Source organism: Crassostrea angulata, chromosome 3, assembly GCF_025612915.1.
Source record: "Crassostrea angulata isolate pt1a10 chromosome 3, ASM2561291v2, whole genome shotgun sequence".
NCBI classification, from domain to species: Eukaryota; Metazoa; Mollusca; class Bivalvia; order Ostreida; family Ostreidae; genus Magallana; species Magallana angulata.
This window is the reverse complement of record NC_069113.1, coordinates 24814934-24838783: the sequence shown is the minus strand read 5'-3', so window position 1 is coordinate 24838783 and position 23850 is coordinate 24814934. Positions and strand designations below refer to the sequence as shown.

The following is a 23850-nucleotide window of genomic DNA, read 5'->3' as shown; positions in this document are numbered from 1 at the left end:
TTCAAATCTTCAATGAAATCAGATACCATGAGAGTGTCTATCAGCTTATACTACTAAATTGGTATAAATATTTATACTAAAATTGATATTGCTTAGCCCGCATTTCCTCTATGTTTCTTAAATTTTGAAGAAATTTTGATTATTTTTTTATGCTTCCAATAATAAAATATTTCTAATTTTTATGTATTATGAAGACTTTATATAAAGATATATATTGATAGAAAAGCTAATATATTGACCGTTTCATAAGAGAGAAAAACTGATTTTAGTGATTTTTTCACAAAAATCAATGTATAGAATGGGCGCTTTAAAAAGTTAATAAAAATGTTATTTGATAGGCAAATCATATTTTAAAAACATATTCTGAAACCCAAGTATCATATTATTAGTTCACATTAGTCAAAAAAATCCAACATTATTGTTATTGTTTTTAAAATGCTAAAACAGACTAATTATATATATATAATCTGCAGCAATTCTGAATTGCGCAACATGTGATATTTTCCTACGCCAAAAATATAGTCCTTGTTCCACTCTAAACATTGATTACATTTTTGTATGCCAAGTTGTTCCAGTTTTAGACCTAAAATGAATGTGTAAAATGTTAGGAACTGTTTATTTATGCTTAAAAATAGACAAACCAGCTTTAAAAAGATTGTTTACTGGTATATTGAACCTATGTAAACAAAAACAAGGCACGAGCCTTGTTTACATGACGAAGAATTGTAAGCCCTGTATCTTGCATAAAACTCAACGACTGGCACCCTGATTTCATTTGATCATTAGAAATGCATTACTAAAGCATTGCAAATAATAAAAACAGAAAAACAAAATTTGACCAAAATGAATAATTTGTACAGAAAAACATTATTTAGAATTCAGAGTTTTCCCAATAACAATCAATTTTGATGATTTCATGGAAAGGTACAAAGGTAAAAATTTTGAAAAAGATATCATCACATTTCTCTTCATCATTTTTATTTACATGGAATTGTAAGCGTGTGTATTATGAAATTATTATTTTATAAAGAAAACATAATTTGAGATTGGTTTTAATTGATGAAAACGGATTAGTACATTATGATGGAAGTATAATAAACGACACGTCTTACGTTGAACTCATCATCCTTCATGATCATCCATTGTGGTTTAATTTTCACGGACTGGTACATTTTTAAAATTGATATTTTATATAGATGTTTATAGGCAATCTGTGCGTGCAATCAAACCTGCTAATCGTGCAGTCACCCCGAACATAGCTCGACATTTCAATGATCATGCAGTTGGATTAAAACAAATAACACAAAATGTAATCATTACTTATGATCGCTCAAAATCTTCCAAAATGTATCATGATAACAACGAATAGTACACCAGTAATCAAGACCTTACCGATACTGGTACTGCACTAGTATATTTTATTGTGTATACCCTATTCGACACTGTTAAAACTTTAATGTTTGCCTCCATATATCACCTCTTTCTATCGAGTTAATAATACTATAGTACTTCTCATAGAAGACTTTGTACTTTTCTTGTACCATAAAAAGATACTAAAGGATCATTTAACACTTATATAAGTGAAACTGGCTTTTAATCTTACATGTATTTTTTAATTAATAAATACACTACGGCCAACGCGGTTTACGTATTTACCGCGAGTCCTCGTGGTGTGAAATTGATCGCGGTTTAGCACAGGTAACTCAGGTAAAACCGCGCATTCTCGCGGTACAGCTTCTCACCTTGGCCACACCGTCGCGGTACTGTGAAACCAGTCCCAGGTGAAAACTATTCTTGTTTTTTTAACGCGAGTTACCTCCCCCAATTTCTTCTCATATGGGAAACATAATTGAGAGAATTAATGAATATTAATTCATATTCCTTTTTTTTTTATAAAAAGGAATTGATTGTTACAATTTATTATTATTTAATAAAAAGTGGGAGAAATAAAAGGAAGGTGTAATTATGCTAATACAGAATTTTGTATAATATTTTGCATATTCGATGGCGTTACATATAAATTAATCTTGGCACATTCATCGCTGACAATTCTTGGTTATCAATGAATTTGATTGATAATTATATACCCGATAATAAACGCTTCACCAAAATATTTTATTTGGCCTCGAGAAAGGGATACTAATTAGCGTTTCATTTACAATCTTTCATATTTAATTCTTACCTTCAAAACATACCTTACACTTGGTCATTTCTCTTAAATACATTTAAAGAACTCATTTAATGAATAACAAAATACATGTAGATATAAAATGTTTTAAAGTGCACTCGCTGATCACCGCTGCGACCCGAGTTCTATCCCCGTGATCGACATTAGTTGAATAGATATGCTGGTTGCCTGCTTGAACACGTGGGTTTTCTCTGGGCACTCCGGCTTTCTCCCATATCGATGACCCCCTCGCGCTAACATCCATGCCAACGAAAGATATTGATATAATTTGTATAACTTGTTTATCAAACGTTTTAAAATAAAAAAAAAGGTTCAATCAATTTACGAAAATGCTAATGTTAAAATTGTGTGTATTTAAAAATTGACTTTTCTATCCGATCTAGCAAAATTATGATGTTCAGTGGGTCGCCCAAATATTTATGCTTGTCGTTCAAAACCCGGGATTTAAAATATGAATGATCATTTATCTTGGGGTATCCATCACATGTTAAAATTTCGCAGTGTCAGTTGACCAACAGAGGAAGGTGAATTGCGTAACATTACGTATAAAGTATGTGTATATAGAATTTGGGTGGTTGCCGTCAGGGTGGGTGACCTGCAGCAATTAGTGTGACTTGGGGTCCGCTAAATAGAAGTATATAGTCCGTTCTTTCAAACAGCTAAATTTTCTTGATAGAATAATTTAATTTTAAACAAATGAAAATTTGTTTTTCAATTTAAATTTAAGGAAATTATTCTGCGTATTCATAACACAGTGTTTACAAAATACATCCATAAAATAACCTTTTAATGATATACTCGATTGAAATACAATTAACGAACAGACTATAATCAATGTTAATCAGGAATAGAGAGAGTAATTGGGAACACAGCTAAAGTAAATTTTATATACACATCTAGTATTTGTACTTTTTAAAATGGTAAGAATGTGATTGTTTGAATGAATCAATTGGGAATCATATGAACAAAGATTTGTGTTTGTGTGCATAAGTAAAAAAAAAAACCTTCTTTACCCGATATGTGGTATATTATTCATTTCTCTAGCCATGTTAAAATTAAGAAAGTTTAAAAATTCAATTTCCTTAGAACTTTGTATATTTTGATTTTGGGGAGAGAGAGAGAGAGAGAGAGAGAGAGAGAGAGAGAGAGAGAGAGAGAGAGACAGAGACAGAGACAGAGAGACAGAGAGAGAGTTGTCTCAACATTCGATAAGATTTTTCACGGCACGTGGTCAGAGCACGGGTGCTCTCACAGACAGGAAGTGTTATGTGTTATGTAATAGTTATACACACCCGAAAACACAGGGATAGCTTTTCTATAAATTGTGCCGTACTTGTGATTTTCTATATACCTGTCTGAATCAGGCATTATTTTATCTTCAAGTAGTAAAGATAGAAGGCGCGTATGATCAGGGACTTTTATGTATACGTCCCTGGTATGATATTTCTTAAAACGCCCGTTACGAAAACATGTGCTAGTATGTGCATTTCAATCAGAATGCCGTTACGGCTACATGTACTTAAGCAGTTCACATAAAATATTAGTTATTTGAAATAAGAGTGAGAGAGAGAGGGGGGGAGAGAGTCTCAGCATTCAATAAAATTCTTCACGGCACGTGGTCAGAGCTCGGGTGCTGCCATGGTCAGGAAGTGTTATGCAATAGTTACACACCCGTAAACACAGGGATGACTGATTGTCAATGTACCTGTCTGAATTATGCATTATTGTGCTCGAAGTGAGGTTCCGGTCCATATCCTCCACCCCCCAATATTACCAAGTAAATCTACTCTCTTGATCTCTCAAAACACTTGATCCCTCGAAGTCAAACTGCAGTCCCGTTATTCATAATCTGTTGTTGTTTTACTCTCGATACTCCGAAGTGGCCGGTATATGCAAGCGTTACATAATTTTAACACCTACTTTGTCATTTAAATGGCTCAAGGCATTAGACGCGGGACCCGTGTTACGGGATTTTCTTCAGGTGACACTTGTCCTGCAAGGTGATAATTGTTCCATGATTGACCATACCGTTGCCTAGACTATAATTAATACCGATCGTCCTAAATGTACATATAATCCGATTTATTTAAAACGAGAGAGAAAGAGAGAGAGGCAGGGGCCGGAAAGTATAAAATGAGTTAAATAAGAGTAAAATTGAGGGGAAAACATACAAGTTGAGTTGATGTCTACGGTAGCGACCTTATAATAGTACATCGTGGAATATTTGTCTTCTTTAAATCTGTGGCATATTTTCAACTCATCATATGCAAAAAATAATACTTTAAGATATTACTAATTTTCAAGTACACGTATATGCATGATTTGCGAAATATATTGCTATGTTTGGGACACTTGAACAACATTAACAAAATACATGCAGCAATAGTTTTACAGAAGTTTTTGTTAGAAAACAATTCAAAGAAAATGAATTTTTCTTCTAATAATATTTATCTCTAAATTCGAACAATAATTAAAACAGCTCTTGTTTTTTCCTTCTTGGTTTAATCCCTAATACAGATAACACGCTTACACCATCGCGGTAAAATCGTGGCCCCGCGGTCACCGCGATGACAATACCGCGACGGTGTATCGCGGAAAGGATTAAAACACCATCACGGCGTCGCGGGAAAATACGGGATCCGCGTTGGCTGTAGTGTATTCTATAATTTATTTACGTACTATATACAGTAGTGTATAAGTCAGCTGTTGTTAAAGCATTGATCGGGTTACTATGGTTCTGCACTGTATGTACTAATAAGACACATTAGTGCGTAACTAGTTTATGTAAAACAATTATTCTGCCTTGTATGATTATACAAAGAGCTCAAGAAATCTGGTTGTCCGAGTTTAGCTAATGTACTTCACTTACAAGTTATTTGAAACGTGACTGTGAAATCGGGTGATTATATGATATAACTATTATGGGCATCATAGTACAATATATATGTGGCTATAAGGAACCATTTCAAGTGAAATCGACCGAAGACACAGAAAAGTGATACTGACCTCGCAAGCTCAGTCTATATCGCTTCGGTCAATATCACTTGATATGGGTCCATATAACGACATATCGAATTACCAAGAAGTCCATAAATAGATAAAGTGTGCTGTACAAAGTTTACATTTATTACGGTTCAAAGTCACGGTCACTTTTACATTAAAATTGTTTTGACGTTGCATGTGCATTTTTTTTCTGTTAAAATAGCTGGACTATAAACGCAGAAAAACACAACTTAGAACTTGTTATAACCTCAAAATTTCAAATTTGAAAACTTTTAGATGTGTTTGATTCAATTCTATACAAATCTCAAAATGAGCGAAAAATGCCAAAAGCACCTTTTTCCCATTGATGTAAAAGAGGAGATATCATATTGCATGTTATTTTAAAATCTGATTTATTATCGAATCCTAAAAATTTAAAACGTTTCTAGAAGAAGTAGATTAATTAACATGCATTTTTCAGATGTTCGACAATTGCAATGTCATGTACATTCAAGATTGTTTATAATAAAATTCGTCGGATCTTTGTCGGATGGTTCTACTAGTATTCAAAGCAAAACACACGACTCATAAACTGGCTCTATCTCGCAGGTGAATATATACTAGTGAATATAAGAAACTGTGCATAACTTGACGTTTAAAAGATATAAATAAAATATCAATGGCGATACATTTTTTTTGTAGCATAATTCACAAATGTAAAATTTTTACAATAATGTGGAATTAATTTATTTAATTAAATTGTGTTAACGTCATAAAACGTCACTTGCAGGACGGTAAAAACACATTTATTTAGTACTTGCAAGGCGATTCACAAACTTAAAGGGGTATGGTCACGATTTTCGTTAAAAAAAGATTTTTCCGATTTTAATATTTAAAATGCTTCAGAAAGGCATTTTTAATAGGCAACCGAAATTTGATCGCCGTTTGTTGAGTTATAAGCGAGTTACAGAGCTTGAAATTCTTCGCTATGTAAACAAAGAGTTTGTTTACATTTTGAACGTTTAAGTAATAATTTCAGTTTTAAACCTTAAACGAATGTTTTAAACTTTAGGAACTGTTTATATATGCTTAAAATAAATAAAAAGATAGACAAAACTGGTGGAAATAGAATTTTTACTGGTATATTGAACCTTTGTAAACAAAAACAGGGCACGAGCCTTGTTTACATGACAAAGAATTGTGAGCCCTGTATCTTGCTAGACGAATGACTCTGAATTTCATTTGATCATTAGAAATGCAATTCTAAAGCATTGTAAATAATAAAAACATAAAAATAGAATTTCACCAAAATTGTGACCATGTCCCTTTAATACTGCGTACGACCATATTTGCGTTGACGCATGTTTGCCACTAGCGTCCCAGTGATGACACTAAATTGCTCAAAAATGCCTGGGGAAAGTTGTTCCAAATATTGGTCAATTTCTGACTTCAAAATCGTCTAACGTCACGGACTGGTTTGGTAAACGACGTAGCCGTCTTAGCTTACCAGTTCATCCCAAATGTGTTCTATTGGTAAATCTGGTGACACCGCTGGTCAAGGCCGGACGACGACATTCTGGGCAATAGAATTTCTGATAACACAAGCTAGAATCTATCTAGTGTTATCTTGTAATGTAGGGCAATGGGATTTTGTTGTCTGCGTATGAACGGTATTACACGACGTTAAATTATTTCTTACCTATAGAGAACGCCTGTCAGGTTTCCCCCGATTACCTGTAAAAAAGGCCCTATATCGTGTGCTGTAATACCACCCCACACCGTTACCCTACCGCCTCCAAATTTTCGACGTTTCACTACACACACATCCTAGTAACGCTCCCCATCCTGGCGGTAACCCCCCCCCAGCGGACGTCACTGCTGTCCAAAAACATGTAAAATTATCTTGATTCATCAGTGAACAAACCCCAGCCCAGTCTTGGAATCGATTCCTCGGATGTCTCCGACACCATGTAATCGTGCAGTTCGATGACGTTGAGGAAATATTGGACGTAACGCAGGACGTCTAGGTCTGATGTTATGCTCACGTAAACGATTACGTACAATTTTCGCACTTACGCCAAAGACCGGGGATGCTACGAGCAGTCAATGTTGCTCTCTGAAAACGATTTCGTAGATGCACACGGGGACATCCTGAACGCGGTCGATCCAGTGTGTTACCGAATTGTAGAAAACGTCTCCATAATGATCGGATAGTATTTCTAGGAACACCAAATTGTCGTGCAATAACGTTCTGGGCCGTCACAGATTGTAACTTTCCGACAGCGCGTAGATGTTGATTTTCATTTAGTCTTGGCATAGCGGAACTACGGATTCTTGTTATACGAAAGTGATTTTCCTGTCAAATCTAGTCTTGAAAAATTTCTCACTTTTTGACCCAAAATTTTTTGTTTAAGATACCATGTAAATACGATTACGTAAAAAATACAACATGAAGTTGTGCTTGCCCACCACAAAAAAATCCGTGCACTTGTAAACAACAACATATATGGGAAACTGGCTGTTTCTTTTGTACAAAAGTTGTACACCTAGTTACATGGTACATGTATATGGTGAAACTGGACGATTTCCTCTGTATATAACCATTTTTTTTACATGTAGAATGATTTCATTCTGGGCCAACATAATCAATAGCAGTGAAAACAAGTTAAGCAAAATCATATATATGTATGTACATGTACGTATTCTTTTTGATAAGGGACAAATATTTAATCCATGGCTATGCTCTTTAAAAAATGTTTTAGATAAATGCGGGCTCTCAAATTTATGGTGTGATCATGAATCGTACCATTATAACTCCAGTTGGATTAAGACAACTATTAACCAAAGGTTAAAGGATCAATTTTTACAAAAATGGCATAACGATATTCAGGAATCGACTAAGGGTGTTATATATAGAATTTATAAAACAATGTGAACGTGAATGTGAACGCTACTTACTCTTGTTACCCAGTAAATTAAGAAAAATATTAGTTAAGTTTAGAACTACAAATCATCATCTTCCGGTTAAAATAGGAAGGTGGGGTATTGTTGAAAGAAGTAAATGTTTTTGTAATTTGTGTAATTGTAACAAAATTGGTGATGAATTTCATGTTATATTAGAATGCAAGGCATTAAGTAAATTACGAAGTCAGTTTTTAGATACATATTACTGTTCTTCTCCTAACACTAAAAAGTTTTATGAAATCATGTCTTCAGTCGATTATATCACATTAAGAAAACACATTTTTTCTTGAACTTTACAACTATATTGTATATATGTAAATATGTTTGTTCTTCTTATGTACCTCTTGTACCATTATATGGTGTTGAGTGAAATAAACTGAACTGAACTTTTGAGTTATTTTCTGATCAATTATAATGAAAATTTACATACATTAAAGGTATATGTAGCGTACTAGTATTTTTAGTGAATAACAATTGTAAGATCTGATTATTTGCTTCATTACTTTATTTTAGAGATACAAACTAAAGACAGAACATGTTTTATAGGCCTAGAGTTTGTGAAACGTCTAATTATATAAGAAGCATTTGTTAAATTTTTTACTAAAACTCGTCTCAAAAGTTTCAGTCCAAATTCGCCACATATACATGACGTACCTTTGTTACAACGCACTTAAAAAAATTATGCACTTTGAACATTTTTTCAAAGTTCGTAATATTTTCAAAGTGCGTTGCCACATACCTTTAACACTATTACAGATAATTGATCTATAAAATAAATCATTCGATGATAATTTAATCGCGAGCGAGTAACAATGTACATGTACGTCTGTGCATGTATAAATCCTGTATAAACACTCTGAATATTTAGAGGCCTGCGACTTACATGTACATATAGGTTGAGAGGAATATAAACATAGAGGGCGGTGCCTTTTTTGAGCTATATATAATTATTACCTGTATATAACAGCGTGACGACACGGCGCAAATGATAACAAACTTTTATTGTACTAGATGGTACGAACATTCTCGTCTAGAAAATTATGAACCAGAAAAATTGGATATCGATTTAGTGTGAAACAAATTACGTTTATCTAAGTCATTAAAATTGCTGAGACATGGCGGAGAGACGCGATGATAGGAGTTACACGTATGACCCTGTGTACCGCCATCTTCTGAGGGCCAGGGAGCTAAGTCAACTTAACGACGTTCCTCAGGACCTGAAGGCTGAAATCAACAGGGCTGTAGAGTTGTTACAGGTAAGAAAAATTAAGTATGTTGGCACGTAACATCGTTAGAAAGGGGGGGGGGGGGGTAGACTTATCCGAATGTTGACAAGCCCCCCCCCACCCCCCCCCCCCCCCCCCCCCCGGGAGGTGAGGGGGGCAAACAAGAGGACCATGGCCCACATCGCTCACCTAAGCAACAATAACCATAACGAAATCACCTTTGTGGAGTCATATATACAAAATATCTGGACAATGTTGTAGAGTGAGGCATTGTCTTCTACATTGTCCAGATATTTTGCATCTATATTTTGTATTTCGTCACACCCCCTCCGGGTCCCCCTGCCATCCTACTTATGCAACGTACTGTGTGTGTGTGTTTAATGTACATGATGAAATTGCAGGTTACATGAAACTGTTAAATAGACTCTTACAAATACATATACTTGTTCTCTTGTGTGTTGGCGTGTGTTTGAGATTTATACTGTGCCTTAGATATGTGTGAAGCTTGTTGACTTTTAAAACACTGTATTTTCAATTAGTATATAATTGGTGCATTTAATTTGTTGTGGAACTGTAGTACACTTGACGAGGGGTTTCACCCCCCCCCCCCCCCCATTTTAGACTCCAAGGAGTCTGATGTTTGTATTGTATTGTATTGTATGGATTGTTGTAAACTGATGGGCTGTATTGCCTAAGGTTAAAGAGCCAGGTACGTTAGTACTGAAAATTGGCCCTTTCTTCAAATATCATAAGAACTGGCAAAAATAATGTCTATGAAAAGCTAGTTCTAAAAATATTTAAATTAATATATAGCTATCACTACTTTTGAAAATACGGCACTCCAAAGTGACGATATCTATGTACATACCCTGACATCGTTTTTGCAATGGATTCATTAACATGGCACATTTTTCTGCATTGATTTTACAAAAAATTCAGTACCACACGTAATAATAGTACATATATGTGTTTGTAAAGAGGTTTATTCACAATTAAAGATAATAAGAACAAACACATAATCCATCTCTGCATCAGATTTGACCTTTTTGCACTAGAAATTCAACAACAGATCTATATGAAAGCACATTTACCCTAATATGGCCATTAATAACAAGTTATGAAGGATTGCTTGATAAATGCCAGGTGAAAGTCAATGATATAAATGACATATTGTGAAGCCCTCAAAATAAACTGTATTTAAAAAAAGAAATAATAAAAAACTACATCATTAATGACATTATAACTTATACATGCCCTACATGTACACGTATTTACGATGCAAGCTTTTTAATCTTTAATCTGACAAAATTAATTAAGTTAACTTAAAGTTAAATGTTTGAATCTATTTATAGTAGCAGTAATGTATTCTATACATGTACATCAATTTAACACAATTATGATTTATAAATGACAAAATTAATTAAGTTAACTTAAAGTTAAATGTTTGAATCTATTTATAGTAGCAGTAATGTATTCTATACATGTACATCAATTTAACACAATTATGATTTATAAATGTTTCAAAAAGTGAATAACAGATGAGAGCATAATACACATGTATAAGCATCCACATATTAAATCATGTAAAAATGAATTTTAGGACACATACTTGCATCTTAAACAAGGTGGCATCAAGTTCCAGGGTTTTAAAAAAGCACCAAGTGAACAAATCTGGACATGAATAAACAAATAATAAACACACTTGAATTGCAAAAATACCCCAGTATACAACTAGATATATTCAATGTCATTCCTCCATGGCTTCAGACTCACTGTCGCTTTCATCAACAACCTCAGCAACCTCAGGAATAATGGCTGCATCACATACAGAGTCCAACCAGTTCTTGCTTAGTTCAAGATTTACGCGGGAGTGTCTGGCAAAAGACAAATACCATATAACACTGGCAATGTGTGCACACGTTCCAACCACTCTTGCGCCTGATTTGCAACAGCAATACCACGAAGTCACTGCTCCCTCTTCAAATCTAATCCAGCATAGGTAGGATTTGCTTGATGTATGCCTGCTTTTGATCTTAACAGCAAGGAGACCTGGTTGGTGATGATCGACCCAAAGTTCATACCCTTCTTGGCTCATGTGTTCCTGGGTGTAATGTTTCGCCAACTTAACTTGGTAAACTCCAAGAGTTAGTTCCCGGATTTCCTCTTCTGTATATTGGGGAAAGTCGGGGATAACAATGTTCTCGTCATCGATCTTTCTCCAGACATATCGTTTCTTTTGCAAATTATTTGATTCTACCTCAGTCTGCAGCAGATTAGTCTGTGTAGAGAGGTGACGCATCTTTGCAGCTGTCTGCAAGTCATTCTCTTCATCTCCACTGCTAAGAGGTGGCCTACAATAAAATTCCAATTCAGTAAGATTTTTTGTAGTACCTAGAGATTATATGTTCAGGATATTGTTGGTTTTGTATCTACATAGATAGATTACAAATATGCTTAATGAGCACCTGTATTTGTTGCAGAGAGCACTAATGATTCGTACATATTCCCCAACATATGGAATTTGAGAATTCGGGAGCTGTCTTGCCAAGTAGCGCCATGTCTTAATTCTGGCATTTACGGATTCCACTACCCATCTTATCTGTAATCATCATGGTTAAGAAAAACTTTATCATTCCATACATTTACCAATACATTACAATGTACATAAGATATATATGCATGTATATAATGTATAATTTTCAATGACCAAACACAATTAATATGTGCATGTATATGAATGTACCTTTGTAATCAACCGAGAACTATTGGCATCTTCAGTTTTGTGTTGCTTATGTCCTTTTTGTAAAAAGGACGGCATCTCCATCTGAATACCGAGATCAGCTAATACACCTGCTGAGTCTCTGAAGCCCCTGTCCACTATCAAAATGTCATCCTCTTGGAGCCACGTTTTGATTTCTTCAGTGTCTGTACCAATGATATGGTTGAGGATTTTGGCATCAGAATTTTTGCCGTCAGCTAAATATGGTCCTATGGCAGAAACAATGTACCCCGTGGTGGTGACAATCATCATTGGTTTCAACAGATGTCTGTTTAATAAATATTTCAAGTCATGAGTAATATCTACTTCTAAATATTTGTGATAATGACTTAATTAGGATTATATTGTATTACATGATTCAAAAGATCAAATATTCTTTTCATCATATATGACTGGTACATGTAATATTTGTTTAACAGTAAATGTGTAGCACGTTATACATGTATAACAATTTTTGTGCTGAGATTACACAAATGTTTTCTCCCTGATCTAACTTAATTAATATATGTTAAAAACAAAATTGATACAATACTTATAAGTCAATACTTATTCTATCTAAAGTTTTTTACCTTTGTTTGTGCATACTGTATGACCGCCTTTGAAAAGAAAACTGTGAACTTTTTTGAACATATATGTATGTTCCATCAAGGACCAATATGGCTTGGTTGAAGGTGGGAGAAAAAAGTTCCTTGGCAAGAGGTCTTGTGTGCTCACTTATCACAGCATCTCTGGTGATGTGTTTGAAACCCAAGTGGTTTGGGACAAACTTGTTGGACAGAACTTGTCTTATAGAAGATACAGCTCGCCTTATCTGAGTGAAGAAAATTGAATATTGAGGTATATATTTCCTGAATTCCACCTAGTAAAAATACATGATATACTCCCAACAAACTTGCATACCAGTATAACCTGACATATGAATCACTTCTGATTCTCTTCATTCAAATATATTTATCAATTGACTGTTTAATTGTACCGGGTAATAAGCTTTTCACCAACCTGAGGTTTTGACATGTTGAACAAAACTCCTAGCATGTTATTGTCCATTGCTGTCTTCATTTTGGTCAGAAAAATTGCTAAGCAAGTTCTCACAGTTCTTGTCTTTGATGGTCTTACGTCTGCCGATTGAACATGCAATAGCAAGTCATCAAAGTCGCACTTCCTAAGCCCAGTCAAAGTGAGATAGTCCTTGTCTGACAATGATGAAGGGTCATCAAAATCTATTCTCTTGGATCCTCTTTGTAGGGCCTCTTCTCTAAGTTGTTCTACAAGTTCCATGATAGTAGTCCTGTTGACAAAACTTGTACCTTTGGGTGGAACCAGATTTTCTATTGACTCTGTGTTGATGGTGTCATTTACAATGTGGACTGGACAACAACGAGCACCTGTTAAAATGAAGAGTTTAAAATTAAGAGTTTAAAATTAAGTTTACAATATGAGACAAATTCTCATTTAATTTGCATTTGTTACATTGATTTATTATAAACTTAATCATAAAAAACTACAGTAGATACATGTATATAAATGTACCATGACAAGCATGAATGTACTAGTATATATATGTACAGATATTTAAAAGCTAATTCTCTTTTTAATTTTATAAGCTTAAAGGAAAAAAATAATTGGTACCTGAAGATATCAAAATGTTCTGCTCTAGGAAAAAGGTGAACCTGGTCTGTGCAGGAACCACAACAAGTTTGGGACCAGGTCTTCTACACAATACACAGTAGGCATGTGTATTTGCTGTGCTTTGTAAAGGCAAAGTAACAGAGGGTGGACTCTTCATGCTCACAACAGTACTTTTTCCCACAGGACTCTGTATGGGAGTTGCACAGGGTGGGACACGTGACTTCTCTGTACAAGATGATGTTGGTTTTAAATTACCACACTTGTGTCGACATTTTCTGCATAAAACACCATCTGCACAGTCTATCATAAAGCATTTTCGTAGAATTTTCCTGGTGTCTTTATTCACTGGTCTCCTTTCATCTGGCTTTGTCCGCTTCTTGCAGAGTGTACAAGGATAATTCTTAGGACCACTACCAGGCATATCTTTAAAGAAAACAAAATTATGCATTTATTTAAAATCAAAAAATCATTGGTATCTGATTTGAATAACACCTCTCTCTCTCTCTCTCTCTCTCTCTCTCTCTCTCTCTCTCTCTCTCTCTCTCTCTTTTGTTTGTATTGACAGTCTTGATCATCATAAATAATCATATTTTATTTGGTTTTAAAATTAGCATATTATTTACATCATTTGAAATACACGTATTAAAATTATAATTTTATTGATCCGCAATTAATTTATAGATTTTAATTTAATTACCTCTTAATGAATTCATCATAGTCATAACATATCCTCATTTAAATAAAGAAATGAACAATGAGATGAAAGAGGTGATCACATATATAATATATTATGCTGTATTTTTTTGTGATTGTGTGAATATGTTAATCAATACAGTTTTAAAAGATTACAGATTTTTTTTTATTAGATATATAAACAACCTAGATTTTATTTAATCTTATGTTTACAATTCTTGCATATTCTAGCATTCAAAAGGAAACGGTTGATGCTCTCATGACGAATTTTAAAATGTAAAAACTTCAACTTATTTTTAATTGTGTTCAACAAAACCGAAAAAATGCGCAGATCACGGAAGACAATTTTGAATGCCCCTGTAGTTGTCAATGTAAACAGTTCTATTTTTAGACTACGGGTACAGCATTAAAAGCCACTATTTATTTGTATTAAAAGCATTTTCATGATTTATTAACCTTAGTAACATTTAAAGAATGTGTTTTACAACTCACTATCTGAATGTTTACGACATAAATGCGTGTGTGTGCATTTGATTCTGTTAAATATAGTTTCAAAGTCGATCGTCGCATTAGAATAACAATTGATCAAATGAATAAAATTATTATGTAGCAAGGAATTTTCTAAAATTCATTATTTGTGTCATGTTGTGTGTTATCTAGATTCCTTGTAAATAATACATACCTTAAAGTTGAATCGCGTGTCCTCAGAATATTCCTTTTTCATCGTTGAATTGCCTTACTCTGTTCGCCATGATTCGCAAACGTCAAAGTAAGCAGACGACTGATGACACAAAATTTCAAAATTCAAAGTGGCCACAGCCTTCGGCCGGAATAAAACCAGTATCAATTGTTTGCATTTAAGTCAACGCATTTTTGTTTAATTCATTGTCTTGGCCGATGCTTGTGACCATATCAAATTTTTGAAAAAACAATGTGAAAAATCAGAAAAAGTTATTGTTTTCCGGATCCCGGATAGGTTTGGGTATTATATATCTTGATGATAGGGCTACGATCCGCCCAAATATTTTCGCATACTTGTCCCTGGGATCATAAACTTTAAAACCATATATGGATTATTTAAATCATCTCACTTTATTTTTGAAGCATTTAATAGGGCCGGTTTGCTATAACTAACGTACCGGGCTCTTTATGAATAAATAATATAATATATCCTGAATCATCGAGCTTTATTCAGGTTTTCTAGAATCTAGTCTCATTCACCTGTTCCGGAAATGTTAACATACATATGTACTAGAATACTATATAAATAGTGCCTGTTTGGGAGGGTAAGAGTTGAAATTGACACCCCGAGAAAGCCACTGTCAACCGACGCGAAGCGGAGGTTGACAATGGTTTTCGAGGGGTGTCAATTTCAGCTCTTACCCTCCCAAACAGGCACTATTTGTTTTATTATACTGAATGTCTTAATTGTAAAGAAACTATTTCGGAACAACGTGAATTCTTTGGCGAACCCTACGCGCATAATTTACGTGCATGTTACAATTCGTTGTGTTACCCGTTGCCAAGTGTGTTGCTAACGCTGAGGGTAATAGAACGGATTATCAACTGCGTCTTAACCAATCAGATTTCAGTATTTAACATGAAAGTATACTAAATTAATATGTAACAGTTGTCCGGCCAACAGACTTAAATGTCTATTTCCTTGCGTAAAAATCTTTTGAGTAACTGTTGTGGTTTTTTTTTTTTCTTGTAAATGACCAATACCCATAATCCAGTCAATTAGATTCTCTGTTCAGAATGTATTGAAGCATTGATAGATGGGTCTTTTTAAAGCAAAGATGCCTATATTGTGAAGACCAAACAACAAAGCCTAGTCCGGCCCTTGACCATCTGATTAAGGAGACCTTCGCTTATCCGTGGGAAGATGCTCACAAAGAAGGCAGGGTGTCATACTATGCGACTCCCAGGATGTTGACAGGGAATGATGAAGGTAGACGTATATATATACATGTCTACATTGTAATGTGACATCGATCATTTCACTGCTTGTCGGAAAGGCCCGTGACGATCGTCATTAATTACACTTATGTCGGAAATGTCCTAGTTTAGCATTTTGCAATCTCTTGTTTTTAACGTAAAAGGAAGCTTTCCTGAACATCACAAGTATAATTTTTTTTAGGTCACCAGAATTTTTAATACATGTTTCTATTGCCCTTTTCTCCAATGCTATTTACACTTCATCTAACTACCAGAGTTGGGGTCAATTACTTTGAAAAGTAATTAATTACTTTCAAATACATTGACAATTTTATCAATTACTTGCAATTACAATTACATTGATTTTTTAAAATGTAATTAATTACTCTCAATTACTTTGATAAATGTAATTAATTACATTTCAAATACTTTAGTTTTATTTCTTTAAATCTTGAGAACTTATACGTATATTAACAGCATTAAGATATATAGAGCTTTATGTACGGTTATGTTTTTAAAGGTTGTATAGTTCAGTTCAGATCAGATTTCTTGAAAATTTCTAGAAAAAAATTCTTTTACATTAAATTCATTAAGTACCATTGAGTTCATATTTGGTTCTGAAAAATATTTTCTCTATAGTGAATTAATTTTTAATCACATATTAAAACTATGTTTTTTCAGAAAGTACAACTTTCGACAGTACAGCATATCAGTATATAAATAATAATTGCTATAATTCACAAGAATGAGATATTTTGACACCCTTATGTCTAAAATCAATGGGGATTCTTGGGTATTAGAGGTGTTCACACCTCCACAAAGTTAGATCTTTACCTATTGCCCTGGGCAGTGTGTTATGCTGTATAAACATACGAAACATTATGGGACATTTAATTATTGTATAAACAAAAGTCCATGCCAAACATGTATAAAATCTATTTATCATTATAAGACACCTTTTTTATATTTTAAACTTGGAAGAAAAGTAATTGAAATGTAATTGAAAAGTAATTGAAAATATACAATATTTTTGGAATGTATTTAAATACATTCAATTACTTGTAATTGAAGACAGACTCAATTACAAATTACTTTCAATTACTTTGAAAAATGTAATTAATTACACTCAATTACAAATACTTTTTTCAATTACCCCATCCCTGCTAACTACATACTTTGCGTCAACTATCAACCTAATTATGCTGTTTTTTTGTGTTCTTTTTTTTCTGATAATTAACCGATAATTTAAAATATCCATTAAAAAAACCTTAAGTGATGATCAATCCATGGCAAGAGACGGTTTACAAAGAGCTTTTCCCGACTTGTAAGCGTCACACACGGTCGATCTTGCATGAAATCGGGCTTTGAGATATCCTTGCGGCCGCTGTTACATGTTATCACCTGTTTTTTTTAAATCTATTATTTTTTTTTGATATTTCTTCAGTCTCCGCTTCACCTCATACTTTAATATTTTTTCCAAATTCCTATTTTTCCTTCCTGCTAATTATTTTGATTACTCCAATGATATGACCAAATAGTCCAGTCTCTGACATCTGTGAATCAAAAGTATAAATTACCTCGGAAAATATCAAACAATAAGATAAACACTGGAAAAACATTGCACAACCGTTTTAACATGAGCTTGGACTTTAAGCAGTACGTGACTTACTCCGTTTGATGAGGGCGGGGTTCACTTAATAAAATGCTTTCTATGGTGATTTATGCGGGATATGAAGGTGGCGACATTGCAGAAAAATACATAGCCCGGGTTATGTGAATTGTTTCTGTAATGATTGCAACCTTCATAATCCGCATGAATTATCAAAAAAGTGCATTTTATTGTTTATATTTACATATTTCTTTTAACTAATTAATAAATTGATTATGACAAGTAAGTAAAATTCACTAAATTACTGTTAATGTACGTCAGTACGTTAGCTTAAAAAAAACAGCCAAATCGTCTCCTGTGAGACTTTGAGTCTGACATCATCATTATTACTTCGTACAGTCCGTGATTTTTCTTAGGTATCTGTAGATTTCGACCAATCAATAAACAGGGTGTGTCGATTTCAGTCTAGCTGCTTCTATAGAGCTATAAATTAACTAAGTTTCCTTAAGAAATAGAGGGAATTATACTCGGTAGATGTAAATATAATTATTCATGGTTTAATGTCCAGTCATTGGCTAGATATGAATACATTGAACGCAATGGCACATGTCTGACTCCATCCAGGGCAAAATATTTCAGCTGAAACAGCGTCATTTTCTCACAAAAGAGCAGTTCTTGAGGGAGTAAAACTTTCCGATTTTGACAGTGTATGAATGTTAATGAGTTTCTCTCAGCGAATTAGAAGACGAAGGCCGATCAATATTCACTATTTCACTAAAACTTTTAAACAGTACCGCACAAATATAACAATGAAACGTCGTTCACAGTGATACAAGGAGATATCAATATTGTTTAATGATGAATTTTTATAGTGCAAATGTTGGGTACATTAATACTTTTTTAAAAGCAAGAGTTATTTCCCTCAATGTTGCCTTGGAAGTCATTATTCCACGGTTATTTTTTTTTTGTCTTTATCAATTGACCGATTTTAAAATATTTCATTTTGATGTAGAGAACACTGTGTTTCTAAAAAATAATAATTTTTTTAACTACTTTATTTTGTAATTGTGATGTTGCTTAGATTTTTACCCAAATACCAAATTCGTTTGAAATTGGTTGTTCCATGAGGAGAATTCTTCGCCTTGACCTCTAAGATGGCGGCCAATGAAAATAATTCAGGGGGAAATGAAATGAAAACATTAATCTTAATACTTCTATTCAGCATAGTTAATATGACCCCCCCCCCCCTTCATATTGGCTTGGAATACCTCTAACTCATAAGGGGGTAATTATCAACCCAATCAATTGATAAATAGAATGGTATACGCCTTTTATCTTCGTTACTTGTTTGTTATTGCATTACTATACATGTAGTGCATTTATTGAAGACACTAAATTCACGCATTAGTTAATTTTGTACATGTATTAACTTTTTTTTTTACTTTTTTATCTTTACTTTTTAATGTATATACTTTTTACACTTGAAGCCCAGTTAATAAAACTGATAACAAGTGCCAGCAAGGCTAACATGGCACTGGAAATTGGACTTTACACTGGTTGTTCATCACTAGCGATGGCGGAAGCGCTTCCTAAAGACGGCAAAGTGGTCTCTTTGGAAATTGACAAAGGCATCGCGGATGTGGCAAGATCTTTTCTAGATAGATCACCAGTAGGGAATAAAATCGAAATTATGATAGGTTTGTATTGACAATCTAGTTAAAGGCATAAATCAAAATGGAAATATCAAACCTTCATGGCATATAAAGTCAACATCTGAATTAATTATCATGTGAATTTTATTTTTGTTAAGGACCAGCTTTAAACAGCTTGGAAATCTTGGCGGAGAAACGAATGAAATTTGATGTTATTTACATCGATGCCGATAAAAAAGGATATGTTCAATATTACAAGGTCAGTTGAAAAGTCGTCATTTTTGAAATATTAAGAATAATGAAATTGGGTTAATGTAACATTAATTTTGCTGGTGCCTGCAATTGCCTTTTGAAATGGTAAAGGGACTCGGATCTGGTATAGGACGCTTCGACTTACTAAAGACCAACTTTTGTTCCCGACGACTTTATTTCGCGATTTACCAGAGATAAACTGGTACGCAACGCTTAACTTTCACGTTCAAATCTTAAACATACTTGTGTTGTTATTTACAAGGACTGGTTCCCGTCGAGAAATATTTGCGAAAACGCAGCGAAAATTTTTCGCTCGCGAATAAAAGTTGGTTTAAAGTACATTGTCAACCTGATTTAAAAAATACTTTTATGTTTTAAATATAAGATCCTTCTTAAATTTTTCGTATTTGACAGTATTTTGCATCTTAGGTGATTTGAAAAAGTTTGTAGAAAGATACAAAAAAGGGTGATCACCCTAGTTAGGCCCCTTTCAGGAGACCTTCATCTACCAAAGTCATGAGTTTCTGGTCCGCTCCGCCCAGAATCAGAACCTCTTGACTTGGGAAGATGGGAGACCTTTAGATTCCTATATACGCGCTTTAATCAACTGACAAATACGCTGATATTTAAATGCCCCATTTTTACAATTTAAAGGGGTTGAACACGTAGCCTTTGCAGTATTAAATGTCAGAATTGAGTCTACCTAACAGAAGTACTCTTATTATGTATCATTTGCATAAGTGTTGCATAGTTCTTGGAGAATCGTGTTAAGTATGTTTTGATCTGTCTTATTTAGTGTTAACATAAACTGGATTTGTTGATTACACTGTCATTTATTTTATTCCCAAATTCTATTTACCGACTTTTTGTTCATAATTTTAAAAAAATAATGTCAGAGTGTCTTAAAATTGCGTCTGCTTTTTAAATTTTTGTTTTCAAAATGACGTTTCAAATAAAAGGTTTAATGCTATAGTATGTACATGTATCATCTTCAGAATCAGTTATTTTCTACATTATTAAGCAAAAAAAAAAGTTTTGTTTGCATGATCATTTCTGAGCTTAGTATCAATTAAAATATTCCACACAGACGATTTTTGAAAAAGATCTGCTCGCTTCGGAGGGAACGATCATTGTGGATAATGTTTTGAAAAGTGGAGACCCGTACTCGGGAGAGAAGTATGAATCGAACTCGGATGCGATAGTGGAATTCAACGACATGGTTCTCCGCGATAAAAATGTCCACAAGGTACGTTAGACCCACTGCACAGAGCCAGAACGTGGCTTAAGGGAGCTGGATGGTCTTGGCCATTTTCAGACAGTTTTAATCTCCTTTAAAGAAGAGTTCTGTATGAAGATAAAAGGAAAACCTTCAAACTTTAAAGTTAAAAATATATAGAACATTTCTTTACTAAATTTTACTTTATAGCTAAAGATATCATTTTTGAAAAATTTAAGATAGTATATTATTGACCACCCAGCCTCCTTAATCTAGCTTTTGATGCAAACTTTTGAACAACCCCCCAACTCCTCTTCCCTCCCTCTTTTTGGTCAACATTTAGTCGACCGTATTCTAATCCTAATGCGCGTTCAGGTATATGATTTTTTAAATAAATTTTTTTTCGAAATTTATGAATATTGAACCGCTGTTGCACAAATATAATTTACATAGATATTGTGCACTTTTTGATCATAAATTAAATTGCTGCTTTATCCAACTTCATACCTGAAATGACCCCCCCCCCCCCCAAAGCCTCCTTTATCTAGCTTTTGAGGCAAACTTTTGAACAACCCCCCTACCCCATTTTAGTCAACATTTAGTTGAATGTATTCTAATCCCAATGCACGTGTAGGTTTATGATTTTTTAAATGAATGATATTGCAGAAATTGAGATACGCACGCTGAAAGGAAGACAATTCGTGCTCATTTCCTTTTGGCCTTCACAATGGCCGAGTTTTTAAAGATTTTGTTTGCTTGAGTTTGATTTTCATCATTTAATAAAGAAAAGGCAGTGGTTGTATACATGTATTGTTTAAACCCTGAGAAGTTTTAAAGTATTTAAGTTGCATAATGACATTATGAGCCTGTGTTACTTTAGGTTATGATTCCCGTGAGAGATGGAGTATACCTCATCAGAAGAATGGAGGACACGGATAAAGCCTAATCACGCTGTACTGATTTATATACATGTAGCAATGTTAATAAATGATAGCGAATTCCTATTTTAGCCTTAGTTTCTTCTTAAAATACCTCTCTCTCTCTCTCTCTCTCTCTCTCTCTCTCTCTCTCTCTCTCTCTCTCTCTCTCTCTCTCTCTGACACATACATCTGTACCATCAAACATGAAATGAAGAGAAATCATCCTCTTCATACACAAGAGAAATATCACAACGATTTTTTAACAAGTAAAATAACTCATATTAGTGCATGTACATAAATTTGCATATGTCCAAGTACAGATTGAAGGAAGTTTTCCATTAAACACAAATATCTAAATATATACAAGGTTATCTTTTTAAAAAGCTACGAAAGTCAGCCAGCAAAATAATAATTTTAAGTCGAAAGTGAATGCGAGAGCTATTGTTCAAAATACCAATATATACAGTAGATTCCTTATTAAACGCTATACTCTGTCCCAGGATATCCTGGATTTACATTTTGCTTTATTGCATGATATTTATAAATGCCTCAGGTTTCAAACGATGTTCATTCAAAAGTATGGAAAATTTCCAAGAATTCTCAGTCGAAACGCCCCTGTTAGCTTATCAGGTTTCAATACAATGCTAAACAATGGGATGTCTACGGGGATTTTGTATTGCAGTAAGCCCGGATGATAACGTTGTAAAATTGCGCGATGTATTCCGAATGGAGAAAAGATGTAAACATTTCCCATTATAAATCTCCGCAAGGAATCTTTTTTCGTTCATGTAAATTTTCCGAGTGAAAGATGGAAATTATCACTTTCAACTATTGCAATTTCACTTCTTTCACAGGTACGTGTATTTTTATTTAAAATCGTCCAAATGTGCTGCATAAATACATGTATCTTGGGACAGACTATAGGAATTAATATCCGCTTAAAATCGCGAGAAGCAACCCTCGAGGATTTTAAAATGTACTATTAATAGGAAATTGTAACAAAAAGATCATCGCGATTTGATACAAAACAATGGAACCGCGGAATCAAGTACTCGCGTAAAATAAGGAATATACGGTATACACATTTAGCGTTCAGAACAATCATAGCATTCGGGTGTACGATTATAGTTTGTAAACCAATTCTATGAGTGTATGCAAGGAGACAAGCGTACATGTGGTTTTGCACTCTTTACAAAGTGATCTACAACAACTATACATGTTCATGTTGTCTTAAATTGTATCTTTACATAGATTGCTCTCTAAATTCCATGGTCGCAAACCATTGTCAGTATACATATTCCCTCGAATCTCATTGAGAGAGTCTGGGAGATATACAGCCAGTTTAACACAAGAGGATCACAGGCGTTTAAGCACTTTTCAACATGGGGTTTGCAAGGCTGTCCTAAATCTACCCAAGCTCACTCGATCTGACATGTGTGAACAACTTATGGATATACTCCCCATCCATGCCGAAATTGACGCCAGAAAACTGATGTTTTTAGGAAGGCTATGCAACATGAGCACTCTGTGCCTCTCAAAACAAATCTTCATCTCAAGACTCTTCTCCTTCCTGACACAGCTGGTTGCAGATCCAAGGGGCTTCATTCCAGATATCATCGATATTCTCAGGAAATACAACTTACACACTTACCTGCTTACCTGGATGACAACAGGTACCTTCCCACATAAATATTCTTGAAAAACTATTGTTCGATCCACGATCAACGACTTCCACATTCAACAGCGACAAATACGAATGCTCATGGATCCCGACTTTCATCGTTTCAACTCCGTCTTTCAAC

General features: G+C 34.2%; 2 protein-coding genes across 3 annotated transcripts; one reads left to right on the top strand and one right to left on the bottom strand.

The window, feature by feature from the left end:
• Positions 1-9063: 9063 nt before the first annotated feature.
• LOC128178548 (uncharacterized) lies at positions 9064-22132 on the top strand. The gene is made up of 6 exons (XM_052845781.1): positions 9064-9390; positions 16256-16412; positions 19496-19705; positions 19819-19919; positions 21000-21158; positions 22009-22132. Exons 1-6 carry the CDS (start codon positions 9250-9252, stop codon positions 22072-22074), a joined length of 834 nt encoding a protein of 277 aa, XP_052701741.1. The 5' UTR covers positions 9064-9249; the 3' UTR covers positions 22075-22132.
• On the bottom strand, positions 10795-15590 carry LOC128178547 (uncharacterized). 2 transcript variants are annotated; one of them, XM_052845780.1, is made up of 7 exons: positions 15144-15590; positions 13769-14191; positions 13139-13524; positions 12709-12950; positions 12104-12407; positions 11826-11959; positions 10795-11711 (listed from the first exon to the last, which is right to left on the bottom strand). In XM_052845780.1, exons 2-7 carry the CDS (start codon positions 14187-14189, stop codon positions 11108-11110), a joined length of 2091 nt encoding a protein of 696 aa, XP_052701740.1. In that variant the 5' UTR covers positions 14190-14191; positions 15144-15590; the 3' UTR covers positions 10795-11107. The 2 variants fall into 2 exon arrangements, with proteins under 2 accessions (XP_052701740.1, XP_052701738.1); XM_052845778.1 differs by lacking the exon at positions 15144-15590 and having other exon boundaries at positions 13769-14572.
• Positions 22133-23850: the final 1718 nt, after the last annotated feature.

Coding starts and splice junctions, on each gene's coding strand:
- LOC128178548 (XM_052845781.1), top strand. CDS start 9,250: ATGGCGGAGAGACGCGATGATAGGAGTTACACGTATGACCCTGTGTAC. Junction 19,706..19,818: donor TAAAATCGAAATTATGATAG/GTTTGTATTGAC, acceptor ATTTTTGTTAAG/GACCAGCTTTAAACAGCTTG. Junction 19,920..20,999: donor GATATGTTCAATATTACAAG/GTCAGTTGAAAA, acceptor TATTCCACACAG/ACGATTTTTGAAAAAGATCT.
- LOC128178547 (XM_052845778.1), bottom strand. CDS start 14,216: ATGCATAATTTTGTTTTCTTTAAAGATATGCCTGGTAGTGGTCCTAAG. Junction 12,951..13,138: donor TCAACATGTCAAAACCTCAG/GTTGGTGAAAAG, acceptor TTCTTCACTCAG/ATAAGGCGAGCTGTATCTTC. Junction 12,408..12,708: donor TACAGTATGCACAAACAAAG/GTAAAAAACTTT, acceptor TTTATTAAACAG/ACATCTGTTGAAACCAATGA.